Source organism: Rhinolophus sinicus, unplaced genomic scaffold, assembly GCF_057876585.1.
Source record: "Rhinolophus sinicus isolate RSI-liver-muscle unplaced genomic scaffold, RSI-T2T HiC_scaffold_22, whole genome shotgun sequence".
Taxonomy (NCBI): domain Eukaryota; kingdom Metazoa; phylum Chordata; class Mammalia; order Chiroptera; family Rhinolophidae; genus Rhinolophus; species Rhinolophus sinicus.
In genome coordinates, this window is record NW_028290712.1 from 1,885,442 (window position 1) to 1,901,941 (window position 16,500).

Here is a 16,500-nt window from a genome sequence, read left to right on the forward strand (position 1 = left end):
TAGGCTGTTAATCTTACTCTGACTTTAAAGTAACAGTTCTTGAGCCCAGGGCTGCCAAGGCCGTTAACCCTATCTTAACCGTAAAGCGGCAGTCCTTATGCTAACGGTCCCTTATATTCCCCCCTGTTTGTTGTTCATAATGAGGAATCTTGCTCATTTATGGGCCAGCTGAGATCTCCAGGGGCGGGCACTCTTTCATATTGTTGTCTAAGGACTATGAGCTGGACAGTATTAACCCGATCTTTTACAAAATTAATACGCTTGTTTAATATGCAAGGGCCAAAGGTTAAAATAAGCACAAGTAAAATAATTGGGCCTACTAAGGTTGATACTAAAGTGGTGAACCAGGGGGATCTATTAAACCAAATTTCAAACCATTTTTCTTGAGCTTCTCTTTCACGTTTTCTCTTGGCTAGCCCTTCTCTAACTTTTGCCATAGATTCTTTTACTGCCCCAGTCTGGTCAGCATAAAAACAGCATTCTTCCCCCAGCGCAACACACAATCCACCTTGGAGGAACAACAAATCAAGTCTTCTTCTATTTTGGAGTACTACTTTGGATAGGGAGGTGAGCGACTTCTCTAAATGACTAATAGAGGTTTCTAGCCTTTCTATATCTTCATCTATGGCCGCTCTCAGGGAGGTCATTTCTGATTGTTGAGTAGCCAGGGAAGCTATGCCGGTCCCGGCTCCGGCTATTCCTAAACTGAACAGAGTGGCAATGGTTAGGGCAGTGATGGGCTCTCTTTTACTTGTCACACTTGTGTCAGTATCCCAATGTAAATATATACTCTCCTCAGAGTGATAGAGAACATGGGGCAATACAGCAACCAGGACACAGAATTCATTGGAGGCATTGAAGACCGAGGTAGATAGGCACGGGGTGAGGCCAGTCTTTGAACATATCCACCATCCATTAGTATTGGGGATGAACCATTTGATGTCACTTTTCCAACTAGGGGTGTGGTCTATGGAGTCACATAGACTTAGCTTAGCCCGGGGCACTCTCCCTAAACAGGTTCCATTGCCACTTACTAGTTGCAAGGTTAAGCCAATTTTACGATCCCCCCATGAACACTGAGAGGGGTTCTTACTGTTAGAGGCAGTGTAAGTGGCATTAAGCCTAATTGCCTCGTAGAACGGGGACTTAACGTCATAGCACAGCCAACAGGAAGTTGTGAGGTTAGGACTGGTGGCATTAAGGGCCTCATATACAGTGTGCATTAGTTTCCGTAATGAGTCTTCAGTAGCCTGTGTAACAGGGGTCGAAGGAGTTACAGGGGTCTTGGGCTGGGTTTCTTCGACTTTTCTTGTGGTGTCTTTATCCCTGGATATTCCCGGGGTCTTGGTAGGGATAAGAGGGGCCAGTACTTTATTTGGACCTACCTGAGTGATAATTGTTTCGACCGACAGTCGAATAGTCAGAAGACTGCCCGGGTGGGGGCCCATCCATGCCAACCGACCCATATCTAATTGGAACCCCCAAGTTAATCCTGACAACCAACCACGCTCTTTCTGTTCCGCGTCTTGGTTAAATTGGACACGTACCTGGGGTACCTGGTTGTGGGGGTCCCTAAAGGAGAATTTGACAAGATCTTTATTCCCAACGTCCCACTGTCGAGGCCCGTCATAGGAGGTGACACAACTCCAGTTACCACAATAATAGCGGTCTGGGCCGCCACAGGCTTTCCAATTATTCCTGAGGTTCCCTGGACAAGCCCAAAACCCTTGTGCACTATGTCCTTGAGAGGTGTCGATTAAGGCCCACTTGGACCTGACTGAGTAGTCATACTGCCGTCCACGTTTAAGGCTAAAAATGTCACGCAGGTCAAAAAACAAGTCTGGCCACCAAGTATTGACTGGGGCAGTATGGATAATGCTATTAAGGGTAGTTTGGGTCTGTCCGTCCGTTAGGGTCCAGGTTAGCTTATGGGGTTGGTGTGGGTTGATCCCCGTGTGGCTTTTCTCCCAGATGTTGAGTAGAAGCAGGACTAGCAGCCACTCCATCATTGGCAGATGCAGGGGGCTTGACGCTTCTTCGAGGCCTGAAGAGTTGCAGCTTCAGAGGGTTATCAGGGTGATGCCGTGCAGTCCATTCCTCAGCTTGTGTCTGCTGTAGCTGGTTGGCTCGGCGCACGTGAGAGTGATGGACCAAAGGCCCGATGCCATCAACCTTTAAAGCAGTGGGGGTAACCAGAATAACCACATAAAGACCTTTCCATCTTTCCTCCAGTGTTCGGGACCTGTGTCTCTTTACCCATACCCAATTTCCCGGAACGATGCCATGTTCCGGATTTGGTGCATCCTTAACTTCATACAGGGAACGCACTAGAGGCCATATCTCATGCTGGACCCCTTGCAGGGCTTTTAAACTGGCCAGATAACTTGGGGCCGCATTGGGGTCCAGATCCGAGAGTCTGGGAAATAATGGGGGGTGGTGCCCCATATAGAATTTCGAAAGGTGTCAGACCATGTACACATGGTGAGTTCCGGACCCGGAAAATGGCATAAGGTAAGAGGGTCACCCAGTCCCCGCCAGTCTCGATGGACAGTTTGGATAACGTCTCCTTTAAAGTCCGATTCATTCTCTCTACCTGCCCTGAGCTCTGGGGATTATATTCACAATGTAACTTCCAACTGGTCCCCATAGCTCGGGCTAGCCCTTGTAGGACTTTACTGATGAAAGCTGGGCCTTTATCGGAGCTTAAAACATCGGGGACCCCATATCTGGGAAAAATTTCTTCTAATAACACTTTAGCAACAACTTGGGAAGTTTCTCGTTTTGTGGGGAAGGCTTCCACCCAGCCTGAAAATGTGTCAACCATTACTGGTAAGTACTTATACCCAAACTTCTCCGGCTTTACCTCAGTGAAATCCACTTCCCAACTCTGTCCCGGTGCCCGTCCCAGTACCCTTGTACCTGTATGTTGGGGTCCTTTTCTACTGGGTTTCATAGCCTGGCACCCAATGCACCGGTCTACGATCTCTTGGATCTGAGCTGCTTGTCGGGGAAACCGGAGGCGGGCAGACTCGAGAATTGACAGCAACTTCTTTTTCCCCAAGTTGGTGGCTTGGTGCATGTTGGAAAGAAGAAGCAGTCCTAGGTGTGCCGGCAGTATCAATCTTCCTTCTGTATCCCGATGCCACCCTTGCTGATCAGACTCTGGACAGTGGTAGCTCTGGATCCAGTGTAGGTCTTGCGGAGTGTAGTCAGGTCGCGGTGGCAGGCGCGGGAGCACGGGTTTGGACAGGTTGAGGGCTAAAGTTGATGCTGGTGTAGCCATTGCCACTATCTTGGCAGCTTTATCTGCTCACCTGTTTCCTTCAGCTTCTGGAGTCCATGCAGTTTGGTGCCCGGGGACGTGGATGACTGCAACTGCCCGGGGCATTTGCACGGCCATCAGCAGTCTCTGTATCTCAGGAAGATTGTGCAAAACTTTTCCTTCTGCTGTAACAAAGCCCCTCTCCCTGTAGATGGCGCCATGCACATGAATATTGCTAACGCGTAGCGGCTATCGGTGTAGACAGTCACATGCTTCCCTTTGGCCCGTTCCAGCACTTCCGCCAGGGCAATCAGTTCGGCCTTCTGGGCTGAGGTGCCCGGGGAGAGCGAGGCACTCCAAATAATGTTTCCACCTTGCTCTACCACCGCTGCGCCCGCCCTCCGCACGCCATCTATAATGAAGCTGCTTCCATCAGTGTACCATTATCAACTCACTGTTAGGTAAAGCGGCATCCTGGAGGTCGGGGTGCACTTGGGTGATTTCTGCCATGATCTCTTGGCAGTCATGCAGCGGAGCCTCCAGATCCGGGGTCAGCAGCAGGGTGGCTGGATTCAAAGTGGTGGGTTCAGCGAAGATGATCCGGGGTGCGTCTAGCAAGAGTCCTTGGTAATGGGTTAGGTGGGCATTGGCCATCCACTTACCAGGGGGACATTTCAGGACCCCTTCTTTGGCATGGGGGGTCACCACCTTCAGATGCTGCCCAAAAGTGAGTTTATCTGCATCTTTCACCATTAGGGCTACCGCCGCGATAATCTTTAAGCATGGGGGCCATCCTGCTGCAACTGAATCTAGCTTTTTAGATAAATAGGCAACCGGACGTTTCCAAGGCCCCAGGCGCTGCATCAGTACCCCTTTCACTATTTCCTTTCTCTCATCAACGAAAAGAGTGAAGGGCTTCAGGGGGTCTGGCAATGCAAGGGCCGGGGCTCTTAAGAGGGCAACCTTTAGTTTCTCACATGCCTTCTGTTGGTCTGCCCCCCAGGCCCAAGGGACCTTGTCCTTGGTTGCATCATACAGAGGCTTCGCTATTTCAGCATACCCCAGAATCCACAGCCGGCAGTAGCCTGTCGTCCCTAAAAACTCACGGACCTCTCGGGCTGAGGTCAGGACTGGAATTCTAAGAATATTTTCTTTAATGGCCTCTGTCAGCCACCTAGTTCCTTCTTGCAGCTTATATCCCAGATAGATGACTGTTTGCTTGCATATTTGGGCCTTCTTTGCACTGGCCCGATAGCCTAGCTGCCCCAGCTTTTGGAGGAGGTCTCCAGTGGCCTGTCAGCATTCGGCTTCGGAGGGGGCCGCCAGGAGGAAGTCATCTACATACTGCAGGAGCGTAACTGAAGTATGGCTCTGGCGAAATGAGTCCAAATCCTGATTTAGGGCTTCATTAAACAGAGTTGGAGAGTTCTTGAAGCCTTGCGGTAGTCTAGTCCAGGTCAGCTTCCCGGGGGTTCCTGAATTGGCATCATGCCATTCGAAGGCAAAAATGTGTTGGCTGCTAGGTGCCAGGGCTATGCTAAAAAAATACATCTTTTAGGTCTAAGGTAGAATATCAGATATGTGAATGGGGTAAATGACTTAGTAAGGTATATGGGTTAGGGACCGTGGGGTGGATGTCTTCAACCCTCTTATTCACTTCCCTCAAGTCCTGGACTGGCCTATAATCGTTCCCCCCCGGCTTCTTAATGGGGAGGAGTGGGGTGTTCTAAGCAGAATGGCAGGGTTTTAGTATTCCAGCTTCCAGGAGACGGTTAATGTGTGGGGCAATCCCTTTTCGCGCTTCAGAGGACATGGGGTACTGGCGGATCCGGACAGGCTGAGCCGAGGCTTTAAGTTCAACGACTACCGGTGCTTGGCGGACCGCTCGACCTACACCCACTATTTCTGCCCATGCCTGAGGGTACGTTTTAACCCAATAGTCCCTCTCATGGGGCCATCCAGAAGGGGGAAGGTTGGAGGGTTTGTCTTGCAGGGCAAACAGGCGATGTTCATCCGCAAGAGACAGGGTCAAAATATGGAGGGACTGTCCTTGGCCATCTAATACCTTGATGCCATCCGGCTCAAAATGGATTTGGGCCTTGATCTTAGTCAGGAGATCGCACCCCAATAAGGGGGCCGGGCATTCAGGGATAACCGGGAAGGAGTGGGTAACTTGGTGTCGACCTAAGTCCACTTGGCGCTTACTGGTCCACCGATAAGCCTTAGACCCAGTTGCCCCCTGCACCAAACTGGTTTTCTGAGACAAGGGCTCTGTATGCTTGTTCAAAACTGAGTACTGAGCTCCTGTATCTACCATGAATCCTACTGGCTTCCCCTCCACATATGCAGTTACCCAAGACTCGGGGAGGGGATCCGAGTCCCGTCCCCTCTAATCACTGTCCATCCCTGCCAGCAGAACTCTTGCGTCTTGCCCGGTCTGGCCTTGGCGCTTGGGGCACTCCCTCTTCCAATGTCCATACTCTCTACAGTAGCCATGTTGTCTCCTATCCAGTTGGGGGCGCGGCCTCCACGGTCGGGCTGGTCCAGCCAGATTTGGTTTTTTCCTGACTGTACCTTGTACACCTGCCAACAAGATCTTGGCCATCTACCTCTGCTGCCTCCTATTCTCCCTACTCTGATATTCTCTGTCCTCCTTCCCGATTTGTTCCTGTATTTCCTGAGTTTCTTTCCTAATTCTATCTTCCCTTTCTTCGGGAGTCTCTCGAGTGTTGAAGACTCTTTCCGCTACTTTCATCAAATCCCGAATAGACATCTCTCCTAGTCCCTCCTGTTTATATAATTTCTTTCCTATATCTGGGGTGGCCTGGTTTATAAAGGACATAATAACATCCGACTGGTTCTCCTCTGCTAGGGGATCCAATGGGGTTTACTGCCTATAAGCATCATAGAGGCGCTCCAAAAACACAGCCGGGCTTTCTTTTTCCCCTAGCATTATAGCTTTTACCTTGGCCAGATTGGTGGGGTGGCGTGCCCCTGCTTGGAGACCTGCCATAAGAGTCTGGCGGTAAACTCGGAGACGCTCCCTACCTTCTGCATTAGCATAATCCCACTCCGGTCTGTTCAAGGGAAAGCGCTCATCAATCAGGTTCGGTAGAGTCGTTGGCCGTCCATTGTCACCGGGGACATTCTTTCTGGCCTCGGTGAGGATCCGCTCTCGCTCTTCGGTGGTGAATAAAGTCTTAAGAAGCTGCTGGCAATCATCCCAAGTGGGACTGTGCGTGTACATGACAGACTCAAACAGGTCAGTTAAACCTTTTGGGTCCTCAGAAAAAGAAGGGTTTTGGGCCTTCCAGTTGTACAGATCACTGCTTGAAAAAGGCCAATACTGGTATGCACGCTCCCCATCTGGGCCAGTCCCTCCTAGGGCTCGCATGGGGAGAATTGGCACCCCGCAGAGGTGGAGGAGGATGGCTCCTCCTCTGGAGTTTCTTCCCGGTGTCTACGAGACCTCAATCCCCCCGCCGGTCCTTGGATTGGGGCAGGGGGAGCCGGGGTAGAGGGAGCCATTGAATGAGGAAGCTCAGAATCGGCGGCGGCCTCAGGCTGGAGTGGCGCCGGTGCGTAAGGGGGGTTTCTCTTCAAAATCTAGATCTATCAAAGAGGGATATATGCTTGACCCTTCCTGTAGGATGGGTTTTTGGGCCGGCTTCTCCGGGGGTTTCGGGCTAGCCGTGGGCCCCGCCGGCTGGCAGGAGGGTTCTGAAAAGTCAGGACCTTGGGAGGATCTTCCGGCTTATCGGGGACAATGGGTTTAAGCCAGGAGGGAGGACTCTCCACTAAGACTTGCCATACCAGAATATAGGGATATTGGTCCGGGTGGTGTCGATTAACAATCTCTCGGACCTTCTTAATGATGTCTAGAGAAAAAGTCCCCTGGGGGTGGGCAGCCCACATTAAAAGTAGGCCACTCTGCAGAGCAGAAGGTATTAAACTTACCTTTTTTGACTTCCACGCCATAATCACGAGCTTTGGCACGGATGTCAGGAAAATGGTTCAGGAACAGAGTCTTAGGTGTTACTTGAGCCTGTCCCATAATGGTTGTAAAGAGAAACCAGGAAAAGACAAAAGAAAGGACCGAAAACACAATGCCGGAAAATACACAACTTTGCACAGGACTTTTCAACACCCACCGGCCAGTCAACCACACTACATCCACAGGTGCCGTTTCAATCACACCATACTCAGGATCCTTACCCCGGGCCCGTCCGAACGGCGTCCACTGCAGACGTCGTTGTGCCACCTTCTAGTCCGGGACGTCTCCCACGACTTCCAGAGTTGGAGCCTCCAGGGTCGTAACCAGCTCCTTCCTTCCCGTGAGAATTCTCAAAAAACCCAAACCAAGCAGAGACCAGACCAAGCAGAGACCTGTTTCAGACTCTGGCCAAGGGCCTGTTTCAGCCCTCCTTGACTAAGACCGGGGAGCCCTGTTTCAGACTTCCTCCGGTCAGAGGTGGCAAAACCTCTTACTGCGGTTCGCTCTATAAACCTCGGTATCGGGAGTTGTCTGTTTCTCTGAAGGGGGGGGATACAGGACGAGCGCCCAAAAGTTAAGTCCCGGAATCTTTCACCCCTCAGAAAGACAGAGACACACACGATAATACAAGTCACACAGCGAGGTTTATTTCCAGCTAGCTGGGGTCCCCGTCTCTGCCCGACGCAGCGGGTTTCAACAAGGACCCCTAGCCTACAAAGCTAAGGGTTTTTAATAGCAGTTCTAAGGTGCTTAGTAATCACTAAAGTCTTAGGGAGTACAGTATGAACTTCAATTCTCACATAACTAAGACATTCTGTAATTTCTAAAGTCTTAGGGAGTGCAGATTGTGCTATGCTTCAAAGAGTTTACAATGGATACGTTTCAAAAGCTTCCATATCAGGAGATAAAACATCTGGTCTCTATGCCCACATCCTGGAACTAACAATTAGGCCATTAGGTTGTTTTAAGCTCAAGGCTGTTAGGCTGTTAATCTTACTCTGACTTTAAAGTAACAGTTCTTGAGCCCAGGGCTGCAGGGCCGTTAACCCTATCTTAACCGTAAAGCAGCAGTCCTTATTCTAACAGTCCTTACACTGGAGAGGGGATGATGATGTCACCGTTGTTTTGTAGTGACGCATAAGTACACTGATATGTGATTGACCATGCCCCTGCTGGACATGGATTAATGTTCCAGTGCTATGCAGACAACAGGTTGTGAGTCTGTGAGGAGAGTGATGTCTGTGGATCTACTAGGGCTGTTTCTTCCTCCTATAGCCCTCAGGAACAGACCCTGCTGAGCAGTTTCCTGTTGACAGACCCTCCTGAAAAAACAATGTTCTGGACCCTTCATCTTGGGCTTTCAGGACAGTGAGAAATACACTTTAGATATTGAAGTCACACAGTCTATAACATTTGCTATGAAAATTGGACACTTTATCACCCAGGGAGGGAAAATCGAAAGCACAATGAGACAATATGCTACACCTTTAAGAATGCTCAACCAAAGAGAAAAGATCACATGAGGGTTGATAATGTGAAGCATAAGAACTAGAAGGATCCCTTGTCTCTGGTGGATATATGGAATATTATAGCTACCATGGTAAACATTTTGCTGTTTGTCCTGTATGTAGAGGATGAGAAATTCACATGACCATTGACATATACACAATAGTCTTTAAAACGGATGCCAATAAACTCCTAAACAGAATTCAGAACTGCCCAGGAGATAATTGAAAAATGTACAGACACAATATTATGTCAACTGATGAATGTATTAGCGAAGGTGGTATACGTATAAAATGAAAAGAAGTACAGTCAAAAGGTGACAGAGTCATGATGGTGGCCACCACAAGAAAGTATCTTGAGAAATCAGCAAGAGAAAGAAGCTATCGACCCAAGGGCCCATACGCTGTCTCTCCATTAATAAAACAGACAGACATTGTCAAATACATAGGGAGAAAAGGCAGGTCTGTGTTTAACAGGGTGCAAGTTATGGGGCAGCGAGGATGGAAGTGAAAGATGCATGGCTCGGGTTTCTATTGATTGCTTGTAGTCAGACAAATGGTATTAGACAGTAAGGATTGAGGAAAACACAATGTGTTGGCATATAACAAAACTGAATAGTATTTTTTAAAGGTTCCAATGGCAAACTGGTTGTGTGAAATTCACCAAAAAAATGTAAGGCACTATACCCAGTAGGGCATGTCTCATAAACCACAAGTCCTCTAGTGTTGTGATTGCCCTGCCTCCTAGACCCTTTGGGCTACATGAGAAAGTTCCTCATTTCTAAAAAAAAAAAACATTGCCAGTGAAATTTAGGTCCCACTGGGAGAAATGCCCTTGCTAGAATTAATTTTGGTGGTGGATGTTTGCCTGATGGAGGACATTAGTGTTTTAAAGAGACAGCACCGATTTTGGAAAGGAGTTTTAATAGATTACATTCACTGTGATTGAAAGTGAGAGAATCATTACCCATTGAAAGATGTCTCTGAAACAAACCTTTATGGGCCTCCTCACCTGTGATCATAATTATTACTTTTGATTGGAAAGGAGTGGCTCTGCTCAGGTAGTTCCTTACTCCTGACACCCTCAGTGACATGCCCTGCTGAGCATTTCCAGTTGACAGACCCTCCTGTGAAAGCAATGTTCTGGAACCTTCATCTTGAACTTTCACAATGGTGAGAAAAAACAGTTATGTTATTAAAGCCACACAGTCTATAACATTTTGCTATCAAAATCGCACAATTTATCAAGCAGGGAGGGAAAATCTAAAGCACAATTAGACAATATGCTGTTCTTTCAAAAATGCTGTGATCAACCAAAGAGAAAAAGATCACATGTATGTTGAGAATGCAATAAGGAACAACTGGAATGTTCACATATCTCTGCTAGAGATATAGAATGATATAGTTACCATTGAAAATGGTATGCTATTTGTCCAGTATGTTTAGAATGAAAATATTACGTGACCATTGATATATACACAAAAGTGTTTAAAACGGATGCCCAGAAAGACTAAACAGAATTCAGAGCTGTACTGTAGATAATGGCAAAAATGTGGAAACCAATATCTTATCAACTGATGAATGCATTAGTGGAGGTGGTGTATGTAGAAAATGAAAGAAGACACAGTAATAAAGGTGACTGAAGTCCTAATGCCGGCCCACCACAAGAAAGTAGATTGGATCTTCTAGTCTCTGATAGTGATTTTCAACATGAACCACTTATCTTACCTAGCAAGTTGGGACATGAGGTTCTTGATTGTCCTCATCATGTGCTGAGTAGAGTCAAGGGAGTGTTGGTACACGGAGAGGAAGGATAGACTTTCGTATGTTCACTGTCAGTTCTGACAGACAGGATGGGTTCCAGGGTTCTGTCATCTGAATTCACTGATATATGCCTATCAACCGGCTGATTTCAGAGGGTTGGATGTAATTCAGTAGAGGCCATGTTTCCAAGGAATTACCTAAGAAAGAAAGGAGGGTCCACTTTCTTGTGTGTGGGATCAGTAGTTGGGTCAGTATATAATGTAGTTCTCCATGTTCTACTTGTCAAAGACACTGTCTGCCACCCCTTAACAGGTGATGTAACATTAATTGGAAGTCAAGATAGATTCACTGACCACATATGGAGTCCCACATGCAAAATGTACAGATTCTATGAGTAAAAGGGTGAAAATTGGGAATGTTTCCTCAATTATGAAGATCAGAGTTCTACTGTAACACACAAAACATACACAAAATGTAAAAGATGAAACAGATAGGCATGCTGTAGGAGGCCCTCAGTAACACGGAAGAGAATGGGAGAGGTTCAGCAGATCTGCAGCAATTCGCGTTTTAGCCTGATTTAGATTCCAGGTACTTCAGGATATCTCAGGCTTGAATCCCAAAAGAGATCACATGCATTGCTCCGGATCTCTGAACAATCCTTCCTTTCCTCTCGAAGGAAATACCTATGCTCACACGTGAGGAGACCAATCACGTTTTGTTTCAGAGACTTCTTTCAATAGGAAATGATTCTTTTTCAATATATAGTGAATGAAATCAGTGAAAACTCCTTTCCAAAAATCAGTGCTGTCTCTGTAAAGTGTAATCTAACCCATAGGCAAATATCCACCAGCACACTTATTTCCAACAAGGCACTTCTCCCATTGGGACATGAATTTCATTGGCAGTGTTTGTATTTAGAACTGAGGAGATTTCTCAGGTAGTCCAAGGGCCTAGGGGGCCGGGCCATCACAACTTTAGAGGACTTGTGGTTTAGGCGAGTTGCCCTACTGGGAATATCCCTTACATTGTTTTGGTAAAGTTCAAACCTCTGGTTTGTCATTGGAACCTTTAAAAAATGCAATTCTGTTTTGCAATATGCCTACAGCATTGTGCTTTCCTCAAACCTTGCTTTCTAATACCACTTTTCTGATTACAAGCTATCCGGAGAAACCCAAGCCATGCAACTTTCATCTCCCATCCACGCTGCACCACACTTTGTGCCCTGGCAAACACTGACCTGTCTTCTGTCCCTATGAATTTGAAATTGTTATTCTGTTATCTTAATCAAGAGACAGCGTATGTGGCCTTGGGATGTTAGTTTCTTTCTCTTGCCAATTTTTCAAGACACTTTCTTGCTGTTGCCAGAATCAGGACTTCTGTCACCTTCATGATGGTGTTTTATTTCATCTTATACCTATAAGACCATCATTAATTTATTAATCAGTAGATCTGATATTGTGTTTCTACATTTTTGCCTTTCTCTAAAGCGTAGTTCTGAATTCTATTTAGGAGTTTCTTGGCATACGTTTTAATCACTATTCTGTATATACTGATGGTCGGTGATATCTTCATTCTTAACATCCCGGATAAATAGCAAACTGTTTCTCACGCTGGCTTTATCATTCTATATATCCAGCAGAGACATGTGAGCATTCCAGTTTTCCACATCGCATTGTTAAAGCACATGTTATCTTTTCTCCCTGGTTGATCACACCATTCTTGAAGGAGTAGCATATTGTCTCAGTGTGCTTTTTATTTTTCCTCCCTGACCAACAATGTGTCCAATTTCCATAGCAAAATGTTGTAGATTGTGTGTCTTCAATAACAAAAGTGTATTCCTCACAGTCCTGAAAGTCCAAGATGAAGGTTCCAGAACATCACTTTCTCAGGAGGGTTTGTCAAGGGAAACTTCTCTGCAGGGTCTGACACTGAAGGCATCAGTAAGAAGGAAAAACCCAGCAGAGCCACAGATGTTGCTCTGCTTACATACTCACACGCTTTTTTCTGCCCAGCAATGGAGCTGTAATCCCTGCCCAGTGGCGCCTGGCCAATCATATATCAGTATCCTCATGTGTCACAAAGAGACAACTGTGAAATCATTATCCCCTCTCCAGGAGGCCACAGCCAGAGAGGTGCTTTGGACCATTTGCTGCCCATAGACTTATGCAGGAGAGTTGTTCCACTTTGAGCCATGAGTGTGACTTCACCATTCTCTGTGCTCCATAGAGCTATCTTTCTCATAAAACAGAGACATTTTGCCCCACCAAAATGACTTGCCAGGAATAACCTTGCCACTTCAAAGGGGAGAAAAAAATGACATGCAGGTGGTGTGAATGCCAGTTCCACAAAGTGCCCCATCAAAGAGTGTTACCAGATGAATGTGAGCTCCAGACCGAAGCAGATCTGGTCTTCTAGTCTCTGATGGTGATTTTCAATGAGAACCACGTATTATAACTAGCAAGTTGGGGCATCAGGATCTTGATTGTCCTCATCATTTGCTGAGTAATGTCAAGGGAGTGCTGGTACACGAACAGGAAGGATACACATTTGTGCAGTGCTCTGTCAGTTCTTAATGCAGGATGTTCTGCCATGTGAATTCCCTGATATGTACCTATCAACCAGCTGATTACAGAGGGTTGGATGTAATTCAGTAGAGATGAGGTTCGCAGGAATACATTAAGAATGAAAGGAAGGTCCACTGTCTTTGTCTGTGGGTTTAGTAGATGGTTCAGTATATAATGCAGTCCTCCACACTCTACTTGTGAAAGACCCTGATTTTCTCCAGGGAAGACCCTCTCTGCCACCCATTAGCAGGTGATATAACAAAGAATTGGAAGTCAAGATATATTCACTGACAACACATGGAGTACCACATGCAAAATGTACAGACTCTATGAGTAAAAGTGTGAAAATTGGGAATGCTTCCTCAAATTTGAAGGTTAGATTATGAAAGAAACACACATAACATGCAAGAAAATGTAATAGATGAAATAGATACGCATTCCATAGGAGGCACTCAGTAAAATGGAAGAGAATGGGAAGGCACAGCAGATCCGCAGGCTTCTTAGGTTAAGCCTGATTTAGACTCCAGGTACTTCATGATAGCCAGGCTGAACCCCGCAAGAGATGACAGCTGTTGCCCCGGCTCTCTGATCAAGCCTTCTTTTCTACTCGAGGGAAATATCTATGCTCACAGGTCCAGAGGCCCTTCACATTTTGTTTCAGGGACTTCTTTTAATGGATAATGATTCTCTCCCTTTCAATTCATAGTGAACGAAATCTGTGAAATCTCCTTTCCAAAATCAGTGCTCTGTCTATAAAATGGTAATCTACTCCATCAGGCAAAATCCACCACCACACTTATTTCTAGCAAGGTCACTTCTCACATTGGACTTAAATTTCACTAACAGTGTTTGCTTTTAGAACTGAGGAACTTTCTCATGTAGCCCAAAGGGTCTACAAGGCAGGGCTATCACATCAATAGAGGACTTGTGGTTTAGGAGATGTGCTCTACTGGGGACATCCCTTACATTGTTTTAGTAAAGGTATCACCTCAAGTTTGCCATTACAACCTTTAAAATACACAATTAAGTTTTCTAATATGACAACAGCATTGTGCTTTCCTCAATTCTTGCTGTTGAATACCATTTTTCTGATTACAAGAAATCAATAGAAACCCAAGACATGCAACTTTCAATTCCCATGCAAGCTGTCCCACACCTTGTGCCGTGGCAAACACTGACCTGCCTTCGAACACTATGAATTTGTCATTGTCATTCTGTTATCTTATTAAAGAGACAGCATATGGGCCATGGGATGATAGCTTCTTTTTCTTGCAAATTTCTCAAGATACTTTCTTGAGGTGGTCAGCATCAGGACTTCTGCCACCTTTATGTCTGTATCTTGTTTCATTTCATACATATAATATCTTTGCTAATGCATTCATTCAGTTGACCTGATATTGTGTTTCTACATTTTTGCCATTATCTACTGTGCACTTCTGAATTTGTTTAGGAGTTTCTGTGCATCTGTTTTAAACACTATTGTGCATATATCACTGGTCATGTGATATTTTCTTTCTCAACATCCTGGACAAATAGTGAACTGTTTTCCAATGTAGCTATATTATTATGTGTATCCAGAGAGACGTATCAAGGTTCCATTTCTTGCCATCGCATTATCAATGCACGTGTGACCTTTTCTCTTTGGTTGATCTCATAATTCTTGAAGGAGTAGCATATTGTGTCATTGTGGTTTTGATGCTCCCTCTCTGATCAAGTCTCCAATTTTCATAGCTAAATGTTATAGACTGTGTGGTTTCAGTAACAGAAGTATATTTCTCACCGTCCAGATGTCCAACATGAAGGTGCCAGAACCTAGCTTTTGCAGATGTGTCTGTCAACAGGAAACTGTTCAACAGGGTCTGACGTTGAGGGCATCATGATTAAGGAAGAGCCTGAGCAGATACACAGAAGTCACTCTCCTCACAGACCCACACACTGATGTCTGCCCAGCACAGGAGATTTAATCCGTGCCCAGCAGCTGCCTGGCCAATCACATATCAGTACCTTCATGTGTCTCAGAAAGACAACTGTGACATCATCATCCCCTCACCAGGAGGCCACAGCCACAGAGTTCTATTGGACCATTTGCTGCCCAGAGACTTATCCAGGACAGTCCTTCCACTTTGAGCCTGAGTGTGACTTCATCATTCTCTGTGCTCCGTAGAGCCTAATCTCATACTAGAGAGGCCCTTGGGAATAACAGTAATGACTTACCAGGTTACCAAGCCACTTCAAAGAAAAGTAAGAAGTTATATGCTGTTGGTGTGAGAGCTGGCTCCAAAAAGTGCCCCATCAAAGAGTGTTCCCAGATGAATGTGAGCTCCAGATAGAAGCAGATCGGGTTTTTTAGTCTCTGATGGTGATTTTCAACCAGACCATTTATCATACCTAGCAAGTCAGGGCATCAGATTCTTGATTGTCCTCATCATTTGCTGAGTAGTGTCAAGGAGTGTTGATACATGGAGAGGAAGGATATACATTTGTATGGTACAAGTCAGTTCTGACAGGCAGGATAGGCACCATGGGTCTGCCATCTGGATTCCCCGATAAATGCTATCAACCTGCTGATTTCAGCGTTTTGCATGTAATTATGCAGTGGTCAATTTTATCAGGAAATACATAAAAAGAAAGAAGGTTCCACTTTCTTTGTGAGTTTTCTCAGTAGCTGGCTCATATATATGGTAGTTCTCTACATTCTATTTGTCAAAGACACTGGATGTCTCCGGGGAAGACACTCTCTGCCACCCCTTAGCAGGTGACATAACAAAGAATTGGAAGTCACGATAGATGCTCTCACCACACATGGATTGCAACATGCAAAATGTACAGTCTATTTGTTAAACGGTGAAAATTGGGAATGTTTCATCAATTGTAAATATCACAGTATTAAAGTAACGCACACAACATGCACAAAATGTAAAACATGAAACAGATAGAAGTGCCATAGGAGGTCCTCAGTAACATGGAGGAGAAAGGGAGAGGCACAGCAGATCCACAGCAATCCGAGTTTTGGCCTGATTTAGACTCCAGGTTCTTCAGGATAGCCTAGGCTAAAACCCGCAAGAGACAATAGCCATTGCCCCAGCTCTCTGACCAATCCATCCTTTCCACTCAAAGGCAATATCTATGCTCACATTTGAAGAGTCCCATCACATTTTGTTTCAGAGACTTCTGTCAATGTGTAATGGTTCTGTACCTTTCAATTCACAGTGAATGAAATCTGTGAAAACTTATTTCCAAAATCAGTGCTCTCTCAGTAAAATGGTTATCTACCTTATCATGGAAACATCCACCTACACACTTATTTTAAGGAAATGATCTTGTCCCACTGGGACCTAAATTTGACTTACAGTGTTTGCATTCAGAACTGAGGAGCTTTCTCATGTAGCCCAAATGGACTAGGAGGCAGGG

The 16,500-nt window shown here is 45.8% G+C and overlaps 1 protein-coding gene across 1 annotated transcript; it reads right to left on the reverse strand.

Moving 5' to 3' along the window:
- Window positions 1-3,310: 3,310 nt before the first annotated feature.
- Window positions 3,311-6,656, reverse strand: LOC148754347 (uncharacterized). Its single transcript, XM_088795328.1, is given in 4 exon segments — window positions 3,311-3,495; window positions 3,498-3,705; window positions 3,707-4,807; window positions 4,809-6,656. Coding segments are annotated over 4 exon segments (3,342 nt in total).
- Between the last annotated feature and the right edge of the window lie 9,844 nt (window positions 6,657-16,500).